Source organism: Gopherus evgoodei, chromosome 5 (assembly GCF_007399415.2).
Source record: "Gopherus evgoodei ecotype Sinaloan lineage chromosome 5, rGopEvg1_v1.p, whole genome shotgun sequence".
Classification (NCBI taxonomy): Eukaryota; Metazoa; Chordata; order Testudines; family Testudinidae; genus Gopherus; species Gopherus evgoodei.
This window is the reverse complement of record NC_044326.1, coordinates 6,323,009-6,339,324: the sequence shown is the minus strand read 5'-3', so window position 1 is coordinate 6,339,324 and position 16,316 is coordinate 6,323,009. Positions and strand designations below refer to the sequence as shown.

The following is a 16,316-nucleotide window of genomic DNA, read 5'->3' as shown; positions in this document are numbered from 1 at the left end:
ATAGAGCCAGACTTAATTCTGAAATAGATGTCTGTTGTATAATTAGCAATAATAGCCAGCATTTATACAGTATTCCACATATTAAGATTACTCATACTGAAAGGTACAGTCCTTTGTTGAAATGAATGGTAGCTGCAGAGCTAAATCCTTGTCCAATTCTGAAAATGTAGGCAGTAATGTCACTTCAAAGTTGTTTGTATTTTCACAGTGTTGCCAGGATTTTATCCGATAACATTTCTGTTGATTTCAATAGGAGTGATGTTGCTAAACCCCACACTGTGCTTAGTAAACTAAACTTACTTGTAAGAGTTAGTTCATTCTTCTTTTGGACATCTTTTTCAGGACAGCTTGTTCTCTGATTTTATAGCCATTATACAAAGCACTTCATGATAACTGAAGGGGACAATTATGGGAACGACTACTCAACAAGCTGCTTCACACTTGCTTTAGTTTGCGATCTGTTGAGTGTATTTTAAGTGTTCTAAAAGTCTGGAGGTTTAGTAGATCAATGAGTGGTTCCTTACCACTGCTGAGTTTGCCTGGCAAGTAGTCAAAAAGATCAACATAGGCACAGAAAATCGGATTTCTAGGATTTCCCTTTAAGTTGTTTGTGGTGATATTGCAAATCAGTGCTATTGTATAGCTTGTTGCTTTTGCTGATCTTTTCGAAATCAGACCAAGATTTGCTATTTTATTTTTTAATTTTGTGCTGGATTGAAATCCTATAAATGGAAGTTCTCTGTCCATAGAAGAAGCATAGTGGTCTGAGCATCACCACATCGTCCTGGGGGAATTCTGCACCAAAAAACTAAAAATTATGCAGACAATATTTTAAAATTCTGTATATTTTATTTGTCAAAATAACATAACGTAATTACATTAGTAATTTATTTCAAAATACCTGTCAACAAGCACATCAACAATACACACAACAACAAAAAAAAGGTCCTCCCCGCCCTACCCCTGGAGTAGAGTTTTAAAGAAACCGCTGTGACAGCCCAGTTCCACTTGAGGTTAGTGGAGGGGGCTGTGTGGGGTTCCCAGAGCCCAGACACCTAAACTCCCCTCCCCCCAGAGCCCAGACTTTCACACCCACTCTGGAGCCCAGGCACAGGGTGCCTCCAAAGCCTGGATATCCACACCACTCTTTCCCAGAGCCCAGCCATGGACACCTCCAGAAACCCACATCCCTCTGCCCCCAGTGCCCAGCCATGGGCATCCCCAGAGCCCAGACCCCTGCACCCTCTCCCCCCAGATCCAAGAAACCTGCACCCCTCTCTCCCCGATGCCAAGCCATGGGCATCCTCAGAGCCCAAACATCTGCACCCCCTGTCCCCAGAGCCCAGACACTCACACCTCCCTCCCTCCATAGCCTGGCAGTGGGGCAGCACACATCCCAGACATCTGCACCCCTAGAGTCTTTAGTCCACCCCAGCTTCTTTACTGTCCTGCCCTTCCTCACCCTTTGCCAAACCGGGCAGCCAGAGCATGCAGCCTCTGACCCTACAGGCTGGACATTCTGCTTACTGAGAGCTGGGCTCTGCAGAATCCAGTGGCCCACAGTGGCTTTCAGAAACTCTGCAGCCCCAGTTCTGCAGGAAAAACGTGAAATTGTGCACAAATTCTGCATTGTGCAGTGGTGCAAAATTCCCCCAGGAGTCCAGTGAGTCTCAACTCTAGGGATGAGAGGAGTGGTCTTTTAGTCTCCTGTTTGGTGCCTTAGCTCATACTGCCAACAAGAGTGCAAAACCTGATGATGATTTGTATGATGTGAATACTGATCTGTGGGAACTACAGTAAAACAGCTTTTCACATAAAGCACCAAACTGAAACAAGACTAGATAGCAGAGATTGTTGGTCACTGCTGTCGTTGTCTACATTCACACCAGGGACCTACAGATGAAAAGCTGTATATCCTTTGTCAAATTCACCAAGTCAGTGTTTTCGCTCCCCACTTCCTGTCTGTGGCTGGAAATGGCAAAGTAGAGGAAAGATGGGGAACAAGGACGTTCTTAACCTCGGTCAGCAATGAATGAGTTGAGCAGAAGTCAGCTGGGCAGGAGACGAAGAGGGACAGAAGGAGGTGCACTGTTTAAAGAAAATACCGAAATTATGGCTTTAAAGGACTGTCTGCTAAACCTAAATTTGTTCCCTGTGCTGGTATGTTAGATTCTTTTCTGCCACCCTGAGATTGTCATCTTAGGTTGACCGAGAAAGGGACATCTTATTTGTTTGCAGATTGCAGAACACATCTTGAGTCCTGCAAATAATAATTAGTTGATTTTTTTTTTGACCTACCAGTAGTAAGAACATTTAAAAGGGCAGGTGGGGAGTATTTTTAACTTGCAATCTTTGGCAACATCTCAGTAGTCTAGCTTTTTGAGTATAGAGAATACATTTAGTACTGATAGAGTTGTAGTTATACTTCTCCAAGATGGTGATAGCTCATCTTGGGAAAGCCCAGAAGGGTTGCACTGAATATTATGGAATAATGTGCTGTGAACAAACTGTATCCAGGAGAGGGAAACTGATTTCAGATCCAAGCAGTCCATGCTCATTAACTTGGGAAGGCAAGAGGACTAGGGTGAAACAACAGGTACCTGTTCCTGGCAGGCCAGCAGGCTATGACATGTCATTCCTATTAGAATAATAGAATAGCAGAGTTGGAATGGACCTCAGGAGGTCATCTAGTCCAACCCCCTGCTCAAAGCAGGACCAACACCAACTAAATCATTATTAACTGAATATGACGGATTGCCCTAATAAGCCATTACATCTGAAACGTACTTGTTATAAAAACAGGACAGCAAGTCAAGACTTACTTACAGGGTATTCGAGCCAGACCTAGCAAATGGAAATGTCATGCATTTCAGGTAACGGCTAAACATACTATATGCGTTCCAAACTAGAATGTCAGAACCCTGTTTGCTCCAGGCCAGACCCATGCTAGTAGCGATGGAGTTAAGGAAATTACAAATTTCCTTTGCTGCCATGCAGGAGGCAACATTGTCTGGGTATGGAAGAGCTCACAGTTGGAAATTATACTTTACCTTATTCCGGGCCTTAGAGTAACAGAGTTACTCTGGAGGCAGCTGTGTTAAATGAACAGACATGAGAAGGCTGGAGGCAGTAAAGATAAGTTCTTCGAAGATGGTAGTTGTATAGTGGAATGATTTTAAGACAAGTTAGAAGGAGAGTAGGGTGTGAAATTAGGATATGGGATTGGCTGCAATTCAGAAGATTACAATGGTTCGGACACTGCAGAAGACAGATGATAGGATGCCAATGAAATAGTGCAAGTACACCCAAAGTCAGTCAGACCCAGAGGCCAACCACCGACTAGATGGTCGGACTTTAGCTGGAGGGACATGACCAAGCCATGGAAAGAAATGAACAGTGATACAGTACTGTTCCATATGTCTGCAAAGTTGCTTTGGGATCAGAAGTAGTAGTTATAGTAAGGCGATTGACAGGTAATAGTAATACAAAAGTGTAATACTAAATACAGTACAGTATATAAATCAAAGCAATTTCGTTAGTATGCTGATCTTTAAGTGGCTGATGCTATTTGATTATTTACGGGCAGGGTGCCACATCATTCCCATTCCTGCTGGAATTGATGTTTGACACCTACATCTCATTACCAATCACTTGATTTGCAATTAGTGCAAGGGACTTTTAACCACAGGAGCTAAAAAGGATATCTTTTCATTCTACTGCTAAACTAAAATTGGAACTGTAGTCTGCCATGTAGAGACTGCCATTGTATGTTTGAGAGAGAACCATAACACTAAAACTCAGCTTGTAAAGAGAACAATAAAAGATGTCTCTTGTGTTTTAGGAGCTTCTAAAGATTTATTCAGGAACATGTATTTTAATAAAACGTATTCCTGCAAGCCATGCTTGCTGTTCACAGATGCATTTGGAGTGTTTAGAATAATACACAGGGATGTTTAATGTTAATTTGTGGTATACCAATATGGTAAGTACACTGGCAGCTGTCTGATTTGTGTAGACATAGAAAATTTTCACATTGGAGTGACTTAGACCTGTTTATATTTATACAGTTGGTTTTATTTAGAAATTGTTCTCATCAGGTTCCCTTGTGTCATCTTTATGCCCAGTGGAAGCATCAGGAATTTGTTTTGAAGCATTTGCATGCTCGAGTCCATATCTTTCCATATTCAGTAAAATCTGTCGAACATTTTTGTATTCTTTATGTTGGAACAGTGTATTAATACCTCTGTGTTTATTCACTAGCAACTACTCCGTGAGATGCAACAGATGGCTAGCCGTCCCTTTGCCTCCATCAATGTTGCCTTAGAAACAGACGAAGAGCCGCCTGATCTCATTGGAGGAAGCATAAAGGTGAGAGTTCATGCTGTTTGGACGGTCCTACCTGTAATTAATCTTCATGGATGTTTGTTCTCAACTGTGGATAAAGCAGTAATGGAAATCTGCTGCTCATTGGCAACCTGTGGGAAACTATAAGCACTTGAAAGCCATCATGTCTTGATTTGACTTAATGTTGTGCCTTCAGGTTATGCATTTACATATTTTGGACTACACTGGTTTTAATAAAAGTTACACCAATTTTTAGTTTTTATGCTTGTAATGAAGAAGGATACAGCTTAACACAGCAGAACAGTTGGCTGGAAATAGCTGTAGGTGCTGCAGATAGAAACAGTTTTTGTGCAGTCTCTCAAAAGAAACAGAAGAGTAATTGTCTTTGAATTCTGTGAAGATATAAATGTATTTTTTTGTTGCAAATAAATATTCGCCACAAAATGTGATGCATACGAAGTAGGAGGGAGGAGAGAATTACAAAACGTCTCCCTTCTACTCTGGAATACTTTTAGATGCAGTATGTTGTAATTGGAGGAAACTGCTGAGTTAAAAGGGAAAATGAAGAATTTGAGTGAGATCATAGCTGTGATAAATTTCTGATATCAGACCTGTACACTAGAAAGGAAAGGAAAGCAAAGCTCTACTGTGTATAATTTGTCTATCTACTGTACACATACTTAGTCTATACATTTATGGCACTCTCACTTAACAGTCTTGGCACAAAATCTTCTTGCTTGCCCTTACCATGATGATGAAAAAAATATTCCTTCCATTTAGAATATATGTGGGGGGGGGGGTTATGTATGTTTATAAAATATAACAAAAACATTGATTAAAAGAATATTAAAGTTGCAAAGTCCAGTATTCATGTGCCAGGAAATGCCAGTATTAGGATGCCCATGCGACTTTAGTTCTGCACCTAATGCATATGGATTGGTAGTCTTTAATTACATGTTCATACTACTTTTTCCATAGAACTTCTGCCTCATTCAGGGCACAGGATGGACAGTTCTCCATAAGTGAGGCAGCAGTTCAGTATTGCTTTTTAGACTCACTATTCAATGTGCACCTCCTACCATATTTGCTGTATACTGTCCAAACGTTGCATTGAATTTAAAATTAATTTTGTTCAGAGTTTTCTCAGGTTTGCATTACCACAGTATCTGAGTGCTTCATCAATTGATCATAACCTCTGTCTCAGGCAGGGAGGTATTATCCCTATTTTGCAAATAGGAAACTGAACAATAGAGAAAGTAAGGCCAAAACTTGCAAGAGTATCCACTAATTTTAAGCATTTCAATGACTGGGCAATTCGGTTGAGATACTTATGGGGCCTGAATTTTTGGAACATCAGCTGTTCCCATGTACTTGAATTTGAGTTGTGAGTGCTCAGTACTTTTAAATAGTAAGCCCTAGGTACGTCCAACTGGTAGGTAGTTTCTGTAATTTCTAAAAGGATGTTAAATAAATGCCTCTGAGTGAGAACTGACAGAGAGATTAACCAAAAGACAATCTTTCTGTTAAACTTTTTCAGAGTGTCAACCATATCTTGATACAAGTTAAGAATTACTTAGAAAGGTTAGGTGTCTTCAAGTCAACAGGGTCTGTTGAACTATATTTTAGAATACTAAAGGAGCTGTGTGGGGAGATAGGAGCCATTAGTGATTATCTTTGGGAACTCGTGGAGGACAGAAGAGATTCCAGAAAACTGAAAAGGGGCAAATATAGAAGCTCTCTGTAAAAAGGAGAACAAGGACAACCTATGGAATTATAGATAAGGCTACAATTTTGTCACAGGTATTTTTAGAATAAGTCATGGACAGGGCATGGGCAAGAAACAAAAATTCGCGGCTCATGACCTATCCATGACTTATACTAAAAATACCTGTGACTAAATCTTGGGGACGGGGCATGTGTGTGGGGTGCTTCTGTGTGTGTGTGTAGGGGGGGGCATTGGACTGCGGCCACTCCCGGGAGCCACCCAAGCAGTGGCTGCTGTGGCTGTCCCAGGGGCTGTCCCAGCTGCTTGGGCGGCCCTGGGGTCAGCCACACTGATTTGCTACCGAAGTCAGAGGTCGCAGGAGTCATGGAATCCGTGACTTGCACAACCTCCATGATGGACACAGAGCCCTAATTATAGACCAGTCAGCTTAATTTTGGTAGCCAGAAAGATAATGGAGCAAATAATCAAGCAATCAATTTGTAAACACCTAGAGGAAAATAAGGTGATAAATCAAAGACAAATCATGTCGAACCATCCGAATAACCTTCTTTACATGGTAACAAGCCTTGTGGATGGTGAGGAGGCAGTAGATGTGATATATCCTGACTTTAGTAAGGCTTTTAATGCTCTCTCACGTGACCTTCTCAAAAACTAGAGAAATATAGCCTAGACAAATGTATTATAAGGTGCTTGCACACTGGTTGGAAAAGCAAATTCAGAGTAGTTATCGCTGTTTCACAATCAATCTGGAAGGGCCTATCAAGTGGGTCCCATAGAGGTCTTCCCTGGGTCCAGTTCTATTCAATATCTTCATAAATGATTTGGATATGGGAAAGAGAGTACATTCATAAAGTGTGCAGACAACACGATGCTGGGAGGGGTTGCAAACCCTTTAGATAACGGGATTAGAATTCAAAATGACCTTGACAAACTGCAGAAATGGTCTGAAATAAATAGGATGAAATTCAATAATGATAAATGCAAAGTACTACACCTAGAAAGGAATAATACATGGCACAAATACAAAATGGGAAATGACTGCCTAGGAAGGAATACTGCCGGAAGGGATCTGGAGGTAATAAAAGATCACAAACTAAATGAGAGTCAATAATATAATACTATTGCAAATAAAGCAAACATCATTCTGGGATGTATTAGCAGGGGTCTTGTAAGCCAGACATGAAAAGTTATTCTTCCACTTTACTCAGTAGTGATAAGGCCTCAATTGGAGTATTGCATCCAGTTCTGGCCACCATACTTCTGGAAAGATGTGGACGAATTAGAGAAAGTCCAGAAGAAAGCAACAAAAATGATTAAAAGTCTGGAAAACATGATCTATATGCGTAAAGATTGGGAGAAAAAAAAAGGCAGGGAGGTTAGTCTGGAGAAGACTGAGGGGAGATGTGATAACAGTCTTCAAGTCTGTAAAAGGTTGTTATAAACATAAGAGTGATAAATTGTTCTCCTTATCCACTGAGGACAGGACAAGAAGTAATGGGCTTAAACTTCAGCAAGAGAAATTTAGATTAGACATTAGGAAAAACTTCCTAATTGTCAGGATAAGAAATTTGTTCCCACACTTAATTAAGGAGGTTGTGGATTCTCCATCAATGGAGGTTTTTAAGAGCAGGGTAGACAAACGCCTGTCAAGGATGGTCTAGAATGATAATGCTTCGTCATGCCTCAGTGCAGGGGTCTGGACTAGATGACCTACTGAGGTCGCTCCTAGTCCTTCATTTCTATAATTCTTTAATATCCTGGATTCCCTATTAGGTCTTCTCCATTTTTAGAGTCTGAAGTAGGTGGTTACAGAAAGTCTTTATGGAACCAGTTGTCCATTTCACACATGTCATCATAAAATAGGCACTTTTGTTGTCTCAGCAGAGGCTCCAGTGAATGGTTATGGACATTCTTCTAACCCTGAAAAAAGGTCCCTCCAAATCAGGATCAAAGCATATTGGTGGGCCACTGCAGGAAAGCTTGCCTACAACTATGCCTGTTTGGTGGCTAAGTTAGTTGACTTCAGTTTGGGTAAACTCAGTCCAGCACTACTGTGAACATTATTTTTTAGGGGAAATGCAACAGCTGTATTGCTTGACAGAGATGTTGACATATTGGCTTAGTTCACATAGGTGTACTATAAAAATATATTACAGTGGCCTTCTTTTTCACCTGCTGTTTTACACTGTAGGTGCAACTCACTTGTTTGTATGTTTCCCTCTTAATCTTGTTAGTCTGGGGAAATAAACTTATATGGTTTACAGAAAAGCCAACTTTCTTTAAAACAAAAATAACGTAAAAACTGTGCATACATTTATCATTAGTATGAAAACAGACAGTCTTTGTTAAATTCGAATCAGGGTTAAGAAGTTCAGGCTAGCATAAATTATTAAAGTTCTGCTCTGACTTTTCACAGGATCTATCATCTAAACTAAAATGACATTTGCCATGAAAAAAAGCAGATTTATGTTTGCTATTAGAACAGCAAAAAGAAGTGGCAATGAGTTAGATGCTATATGAAACCCATCTTCCTGCAGGCACTTCCCCTTCCCCGCTTTCCATTACTTACACTATTTTTTCTAGAAATAAGCTAATTGAAAACACCACTCCTGCAGTATTAGCCCAGAACCAAACATTGTAGCGCTGTCCTAAACTTTTCTGACTTCATGACAAGTTTGTTTGCAGTTAATATCTTCTGTCCAGTTTTTGTTTTCACTTCCTTTTCCATTGTGCATGGCCAGCTAGCAACTTAGTGTCACTTTTTTCTGTTCTTTTTATCCTTTCCTTTTTTTTAATTCTTTTTGATTAGAACTACATTAAACAGGGCTGCCCCTGTGTTGTGACGGGCTCCATAAATAACAACACATATAGGACTTCGTTCATTTCCTCTCTCACTTCTACGTGATACCTGCTGTCTGGCTGCCATCTTTTCTGATCCGATTTGTCAGGCCTGGCAGGCTCTGACATTCTTACATGGCCAGGAATTGGAGGTGAAGGCCCAGCTTTTCAAGAGTAAAAGGATAGCTAAGAATTCCAATCATTTCTGTAGCTTGCTGAATTTGACAGTAGTACCAGAGACAGGGAATTGAGGCTAATATGCACAAACTTTGTGAAGCATTCCGGTGCAGATGGGATGGTTTGGGGGAGAAATTAAGAGGCTGCAAAGCAAAAATGTAGGCTCTGAGTATTGCAGAAAATATTCCCAGAGAGATGGTCTAGATTGTTGAATACTCCTCCAATGAAAGTGGTGGAAACTACACCTACCAGGTATATTCAGTTTTGAATATGACATCTACATATCCCTTTGGTCCGTTTCAGTTTTTCTTCCAGTCCTTTTCCACTTGCACTGGAATTCCCCAAATAATTGTCAAAGGAGAAGCCACCATCTTAGTCCACATTCCCATTGCTCTTTGGTTGGAAATACTCTTAACTGAAGGGAATTGCAGGAATCTGAGTTGATGTGGAGTGGGTTGATACGCAACTATGGAACTGCATTTTTTTGCCTTCTGTTTCCTATTGCCAGAGCAGGGAGATTGAAAACAGAAGTGTTGGGTACGTTCTCGGACCTTAAGTGGTTATCCAGTCATTCTACTGTTCAGTGTGCCACCATTGTTGATCCTGGCTTACCCTTCCCTGTACACACTTGACACCAGAACTACAGATTTCTTAGTGCTAATCACAAACACATGGCTTCTTTTCACATGAATCTGAGGTTTTTGGTTAATAACTACTTTATTTGGGGTACAAAAGAGTTGAAAAATGGGGAATTTGTCTACAAGAGGCCTCTTTCCTTTTCCATTGTGCATGGCCAGCTGGCAACTTAGTGTCAAGCTAGTTCCATCCTAAGCTAATATTTTCCAGCTGGACATATTAGAACAGTGTTTTCAATTAGTATTTTTCCTAGGGCACATCATAGTAATAGAAAGTAATTTACCTGCAGGGAAACAGTTTTATTAGTGGGTAGCTAAGCAACAGATAACTAGCTCCTTTGGGAGTTTTTCCATTCAAATACCCAGTAGAGCACAAATCTTTTCTTAAATTTGGTTGGCCATTACAAAATCTATTGGCCCTTGGCTGCAGCTGTTTGAACTTCCTGAAGCGCTGAACGTTACAATTTTTATAAGAATCTTTAAGACTCTTGGTCATCTGTGCAAATGTTTTAAACTGAGTTACTTGGAGTCAGGCTATTGTTTAGATATTTTTCTTTGAAACTACTCTAAGAAGATTCTTGCAGTCAGTCAGAAATAGTCTTTAAAAATCCGCTTTTCAAACAGAAGTTAGAGGATTTCTTAGAGTGCTGGCATAGATGATCTTTAAGCATCTTAAAGTAGGGAAGAACATGCAACTAGTACTTAAATTCTCAGCAGAGGTAAATATATATATTGTGAAAATCGTCCTAAGCAGCCACCCCGGGGATCAACAAACAGATACCTGGTAAAGTTTGTCTTTCATAACAGGTCAAACAAAATTGTGCTGGAAACCTTGAGGGAGACTGTAAAGTGGTCTCATAAGACAGGATTGTCAACTGGAGATGGCCATTAGTGCAGATTTCACTTTATTGTGTTCTGTTATCCACACTTAGAATCCAGCACTGATAGATGGTTATCTTTCATCTGTGAACTGGAGGCATTCATGTCTACAAGTAGTCTAAATGGCTAAATAATGGTGGCTTTTGTCAAGAAAACAGTCTGCAGCTTGTTTGGAATATTAATGTCTTTGAGGTATGGACGTGCATTTAATTCCACATTAGTTCTCATAAGGCCAAAATTAGTTTCACTGCAAATTCTTAATTGTCCTTTTATCAGGCATCAAGACACCAAGTTTGATTTCTACTTTAGAAAGAGCAGAAATGTGGCACAAGTGTAGCCTGTGTCAGTCTAATAATCAATTCATACTGGCCTGGGTAGACATGCTGTCAACGGGATCAAAAACTGCCTGAAGGTCCCAGCTATTAAAAGGTAGAGTTAATCAGTAGTATGTTCAGATGGGTGTGGAGTATCACTGGGACCTGTGCTCTGTCCACTCTTAACATCTTTATCAGTTATCTGGAAGATGGTAAACAGCACACTCAGGACATTCTCAGTAACTTGAGAGGAGATGTGAATATCAGCAAGGCCAGGAAATAGCTAGAACGGTTAGACATTTGAACCAAAAAAAACAAGTGAGGTGCAGACTTAGAAAACTGCAAGCTATTATAGCATTTGGCAGGCGGGGGGACGGGAATAATTTGAAATACAAAATTGCACATAGGCATCGCTTCTGTAGCCTTGCTGTAACTGCACCCAAATTGTTATATTCATTTCTGAGCACTTCTGTATTATAACAGGGTTCAAAAAAGAACTAGATAAGTTCATGGAGGATAAGACCATCAATGGCTATTAGCCAGGATGGGCAGAGATGGTGTCCCTAGCCTCTGTTTGCCAGAAGCTGGGAATGGGCAACAGGGAGTGGATCACTTGATGATTACCTGTTCTGTTCTGGCATTGGCCACTGTCAGAAGACAGGAGACTGGGCTAGATGGACCTTTGATTTTACTCAGTATGGCCGATCTTATGTTCTTCTTAAAAAAAAAAATTGATTCACTTGGAGGAGTTCGGAGGAGTTCAGAGGAGAGCAACCAAACTTCTCAGAGAGCTTGGCCTGACTTCTAAAAGGGTTAAAAGCCAAGTATGTACTATATAGTTTGACTGAGCCATGTTTGAGAGGGGCATAACTGTCTATATCTATTTAAAAGGCCAGTGAGGAGAGGAATGATTGAAGCTGCAACAAAGGGATATTGCCTAGAGGAAGGGGATGAAATTGAGAGGAAAATATAAACTGAATATCAGGAAAAAAGTGTTAGGGAGAGCTATAGCACTGCAGAATAGTCACTTCAGGGAAGTAAAGGGGCTTCCATCACTTGGGACATCTTTTTAATGTTCCAGTCCAGTTTGTATATGTACTGTAAAGAAGTGTCCTGTCCTAAAGCTCACCTAGAGGCAGATTATCTCATAACTTCCTAGCACAATGGTTCTTGAACCTTTGTTTTAAGCAGCTGTGGTGCTGCCCACTTTCAAAGACAGGGTACAAGACTAATTGAACCATTGGTTTTGATCTAGCATGGCAGTGCCTATGTTCCTGGGACTTAAAATGATTCGTTCATAGGTTTCAAAGCCACAGGGGGGACTGTTATGCTCTAGTCCAGGGGTGGCCAAGCTGTGCCTTAGAAGGAGCCAGAATTTACCAATGTACATTGCCAGAGAGCCACAGTAATACACCAGCTGCCCCTCCCCCTGCCATCCTCTCTTCCCCTCAAACCCACTCCCAGCATCTCCCACCCACAAGAACCTCCCGATCAGCTGTTCTGTGGTGTGCAAGAGGCTCTGAGGGAGGAGGAGCGAGGGCATGGCAGGCCTAGGGGAAGGGGCCGGAAGGGGTGAAGTGGGGGAAGAGCCAGGGGTTGAGTGGTGAGCACCCCCAGCACATTGGAAAGTTGGTGCCTGTAGCTGCAGCCCCGGAGTTGGTGCCTATACAAAGAGCCGCATATTAACTTCTGAAGAGCCACATGTGGGTCCAGAGCCACAGGTTGGCCACCCCTGCTCTAGTCTGACCTCTCACATACCACAGGCCATTGCATTTCATTCAGAAGGCATGCTATAACAGGTTTTTAGTCCTAATTTATTACTTGTTCCATTCTTCTGAGAGGGTATCATCTGCCGTTTAAAAGATTAATTGCTGATTCATTAATACTAAAACACTCAGACTGCACATCAGTGTGTAACTACGCTGTTTGCTTTTGAAAATATGCACCAACAATGGAACCAGAATGTCTGTTCAGCAGATGTGGTCCACGTAGGTGGATGGATGTCAGGATAGCTACTGTTATGTTGCAATATAGAGGAACATGAGAATGAAGTGAGATTTATACATTTTGCCCTTTAAATTAATTTGTTGTTGACTCTGCCTGTGTTCTCCTGCTTTCTAATTTATAGAAGTGTGTGCCACCCTTTGAACACCTGCCAAGGTAATGTGTAATTGCTAATGGTAAGAACCTAGAGATCGTGTGGACAAGTGAGGTGTGTAAAACTGATTAGCTCTACTAGAATTTAATATACTCTAATAACGCTCTGTTCTGTGAAAACAACAAAAGATGCTAAACCCTTCACTTAATGAATTACTTCCGGCTAATGTTGGTGTGGGTTTCATTTTACATAATTTGCTGCTTCGAGAAAGCTTTTGCATTGTTATGCAGTAAACATTTGATAGTGATGCTCTGTGATCTGCTGTTTGTCCTGACCGTGTCTGCAAAGGTTCCTTCTCCTGCCCCCGGGTATACATTTTGGTGTGTAAATGGAATGGTGGCAAGTGTTAACTGTCCACATTTTGTAAATGTATGAGCTAAGTATTTATAAATAAAACTGAAAAGCTGATAATATTTTCAGTAAAACTGACCAGCAATGCAGTTGGAAATGCTTTTACTCTGATTTTAGCTGATGAGAGGGAAATGGCTGGAGAGAAAGCAAACTCTCTGAAGATTTGAGTAAAAGAGTCTTTTTAAACTCTTCTTTCCCTTTGGAAGAAATGAGTACGTTTTCTGATTGAAACGCTAACACCAACAGCTTCTGAAAACTATTGGAGAGGGCCTATTTGCATTCCTTTGTGCACAGAAGTTGTTTTAAGTGTCTTGTGTCTGAGATCATCTGACTGCTGTTTCATACTTTTTATGTGCACCTTTTATTGTAAAAAGCAACCTAGTATTGAAATTAACAGCATAACTACCCTCTGGTACATGTGAAATCAAGGTGAACTTTCAACATTTGCTATTTGCATATTGGCCATATTGTATGTTGTGGCCTTGTCTTACACTACCCTTAGGGAAGCAGTGGGGAATTTCAAGATAAATGCAGTTATTACCTTATTTGTGAGAACGTTATGGGGCCAGAGGTTTTGTAATTCAACATTGCCCGGGAACATTGCAAGTTCTCCTGTCACTAATCTTTCCCTTCACATAGACCTTGCATCGAATGCTTGCTGGATTGACACTTCTTGCATTAAAAGTGGGGCGGTTATTTATTAAACATAGCTGGGTATAACTCCCCATTGATCTTTCTGCTGTTCGTTTGTGGCCGTTTGCGTTTCTGAGACAAGACACTGATGAATCCATGTGCTCATGCCCGTATGTTGACTATGCTAGGGCTAGCCTGAAGGCTTGAGCACCTCTTTTAAAAATTGTATTCTTAAAGTCCAGACATAGAAACCCAGTATTGAAATGGGCTGAACAATTCAAGGAAAAAGACTGATTTACTGTGGATCAGCTTCTAGTTAAATATCAGGGCCAAGGTTTCAAAGATGAATATGAATTCTTAGTCTAGAATTGTGCACTTCAAATAATTACAAGAAGTTAATTCGTCTCCGTATGAGAGAGCACATGAAATGCTCTGGGGATGTGATTTTTTAGAACTTCATTTATACTGTCTTTTTATGGAAAATTGCTTACGTTTTATTTTATGAATGCTTGATCAGTTTTCAGTCATACCATTCAAAAAAAACCTGGAAATTTAGCCTGACACTATTCCAGACACTGAAGTCATCTGACACATAGCTGAAGCTGAAACTCTGTTTGACTATTTCAGTAATAATGCCACAGGTTCTGCTTCCATTTAAGCAACTCTGTGAGGCACATATTCTTACTGGAAATTGAAAGCTTGTGATGGTTTGGGACTATTTACTAAGCCATACAAAAACATTGTTAAAAATACATTTTGTCCTACTATGTTTGAAAAGCAATTGGCTTATCCTGTCAGTGTTGCATAGTAACTGGATTAAACACGCCAGTATACTTAAAATGGGTTCTGAAAAATAAAATTGCTGTTCGCTGTTTGAAGTTATATAGAATGTTTATTGTTCTGTAGTCATAAGTTTTCATAATTGTTAGAATGTGTTGTATGTTAATTGTATTAATAGAAATAATGGGGTGAAATAAAGAGAGATTTTAGGCTAAACGTCACATAATGATGCCTGATTGTGAGCTGTATTAGGCTGTGAAATTGGCTCCCCAGGGAACTGATGGTAGACACATCACCTGAGTCATTTAAAACTAGTCTAGAGGAAGTACTACAAAATATACTGCTAGTGTGGGAGCAATATTGCCATGGGAGGTGGATTAATTAGATGATCTAACTGAGACTTTCACCATTTTTATCTTCTATAATTCTGTGAACACTCTACATATTACGCACATATTAACACTCAAACAAAATAATTACTTGGCTAGTGTCCACAGCATTTCTGGTCAATATAGCAGCTTTATTGAAGAAATGCTAAAATAAATTTTTTTTATAGCTGCAGTAGTTAACAAGATACCATTCATTTTAAAATTACATTATAAAAAGGGACACTTTTTCTAATATTGACCAGTGCAAAACTCATGGCTGTTCTGGCCAATAAAAATCAGTGGCACCTCGTTATTTTCTGACACCGCAGTTCAGCCCTCAGATGTGTGTATATTATGGGTTCTAGGAAGGGCAGTCATGTGACACAACTTAGATATAAAATTCAAGTTACCTTGGCTCCTAGCATTTTGCTGTTCAGCACGAAAACAAGAACACTTCCATTAACAGTAGCTTTAATGGCAGAGGTGAGCCAGTGCAGACATTTACCACCTGTGCAAAGTCGTCATTCTGGCCACATTTACTCTTTTCCTTAAAAGGGGGGAGAAGAGGAGCATTGATGAAAAGTGCCAAATTGACAGTCTTGGAGACTGAAGTCCCCTCTGCTCACAGACCAGATACAGCTTTGGCAGCAGCACTGCAAGCTTCTCCTACACTGGCCACCTCTCAGATATAACCTGAAGGAAATAAGGGCTTGGCTACACTGGAGAGTTGCAGCGCTGTAAACCCACCACCAGCGCTGCAACTTACTCACCGTCCACACTTGCAAGGCACATACAGCGCTGCATCTCCCTGGCTGCAGTGCTGGCCGTACTCCTGCTCTGCCTGGGGTATAACGATTGCAGCGCTGGTGATGCCGTGCTGCTCCGCAAGTGTGGCCACCAAAAGTGCTGTAATTGGCCTCCAGGGTATTAGGAGGTATCCCAGAATATGTGTTCAGCCACTCTGCTCATCAGTTCACACTCTACTGCCCTGACCTCAGGTGACCCGCCCTTTAAATGCCTCGGGAATTTTAAAAATCCCCTTCCTGTTTGCTCAGCCAGATGTGGAGTGCAATCAATCAGTGACCATGCCTCCACGCGCCAAACGAGCCACAG

General features: G+C 40.8%; 1 protein-coding gene across 4 annotated transcripts in view; it reads left to right on the top strand.

The window, feature by feature from the left end:
* Positions 1–16,316, top strand: part of ATRN (attractin) — a 381,873-nt gene that overhangs the window by 221,260 nt on the left and 144,297 nt on the right. For 3 of the 4 annotated variants that reach the window (XM_030564553.1, XM_030564552.1, XM_030564551.1), the window contains exon 27: positions 4,261–4,368. In XM_030564553.1, coding sequence (XP_030420413.1) covers positions 4,261–4,368 — 108 coding nt within the window. Of the gene's footprint in view, positions 1–4,260; positions 4,369–13,041; positions 15,037–16,316 lie in introns of those variants that run through there. The other variant, XM_030564554.1, reaches the window with a different exon arrangement.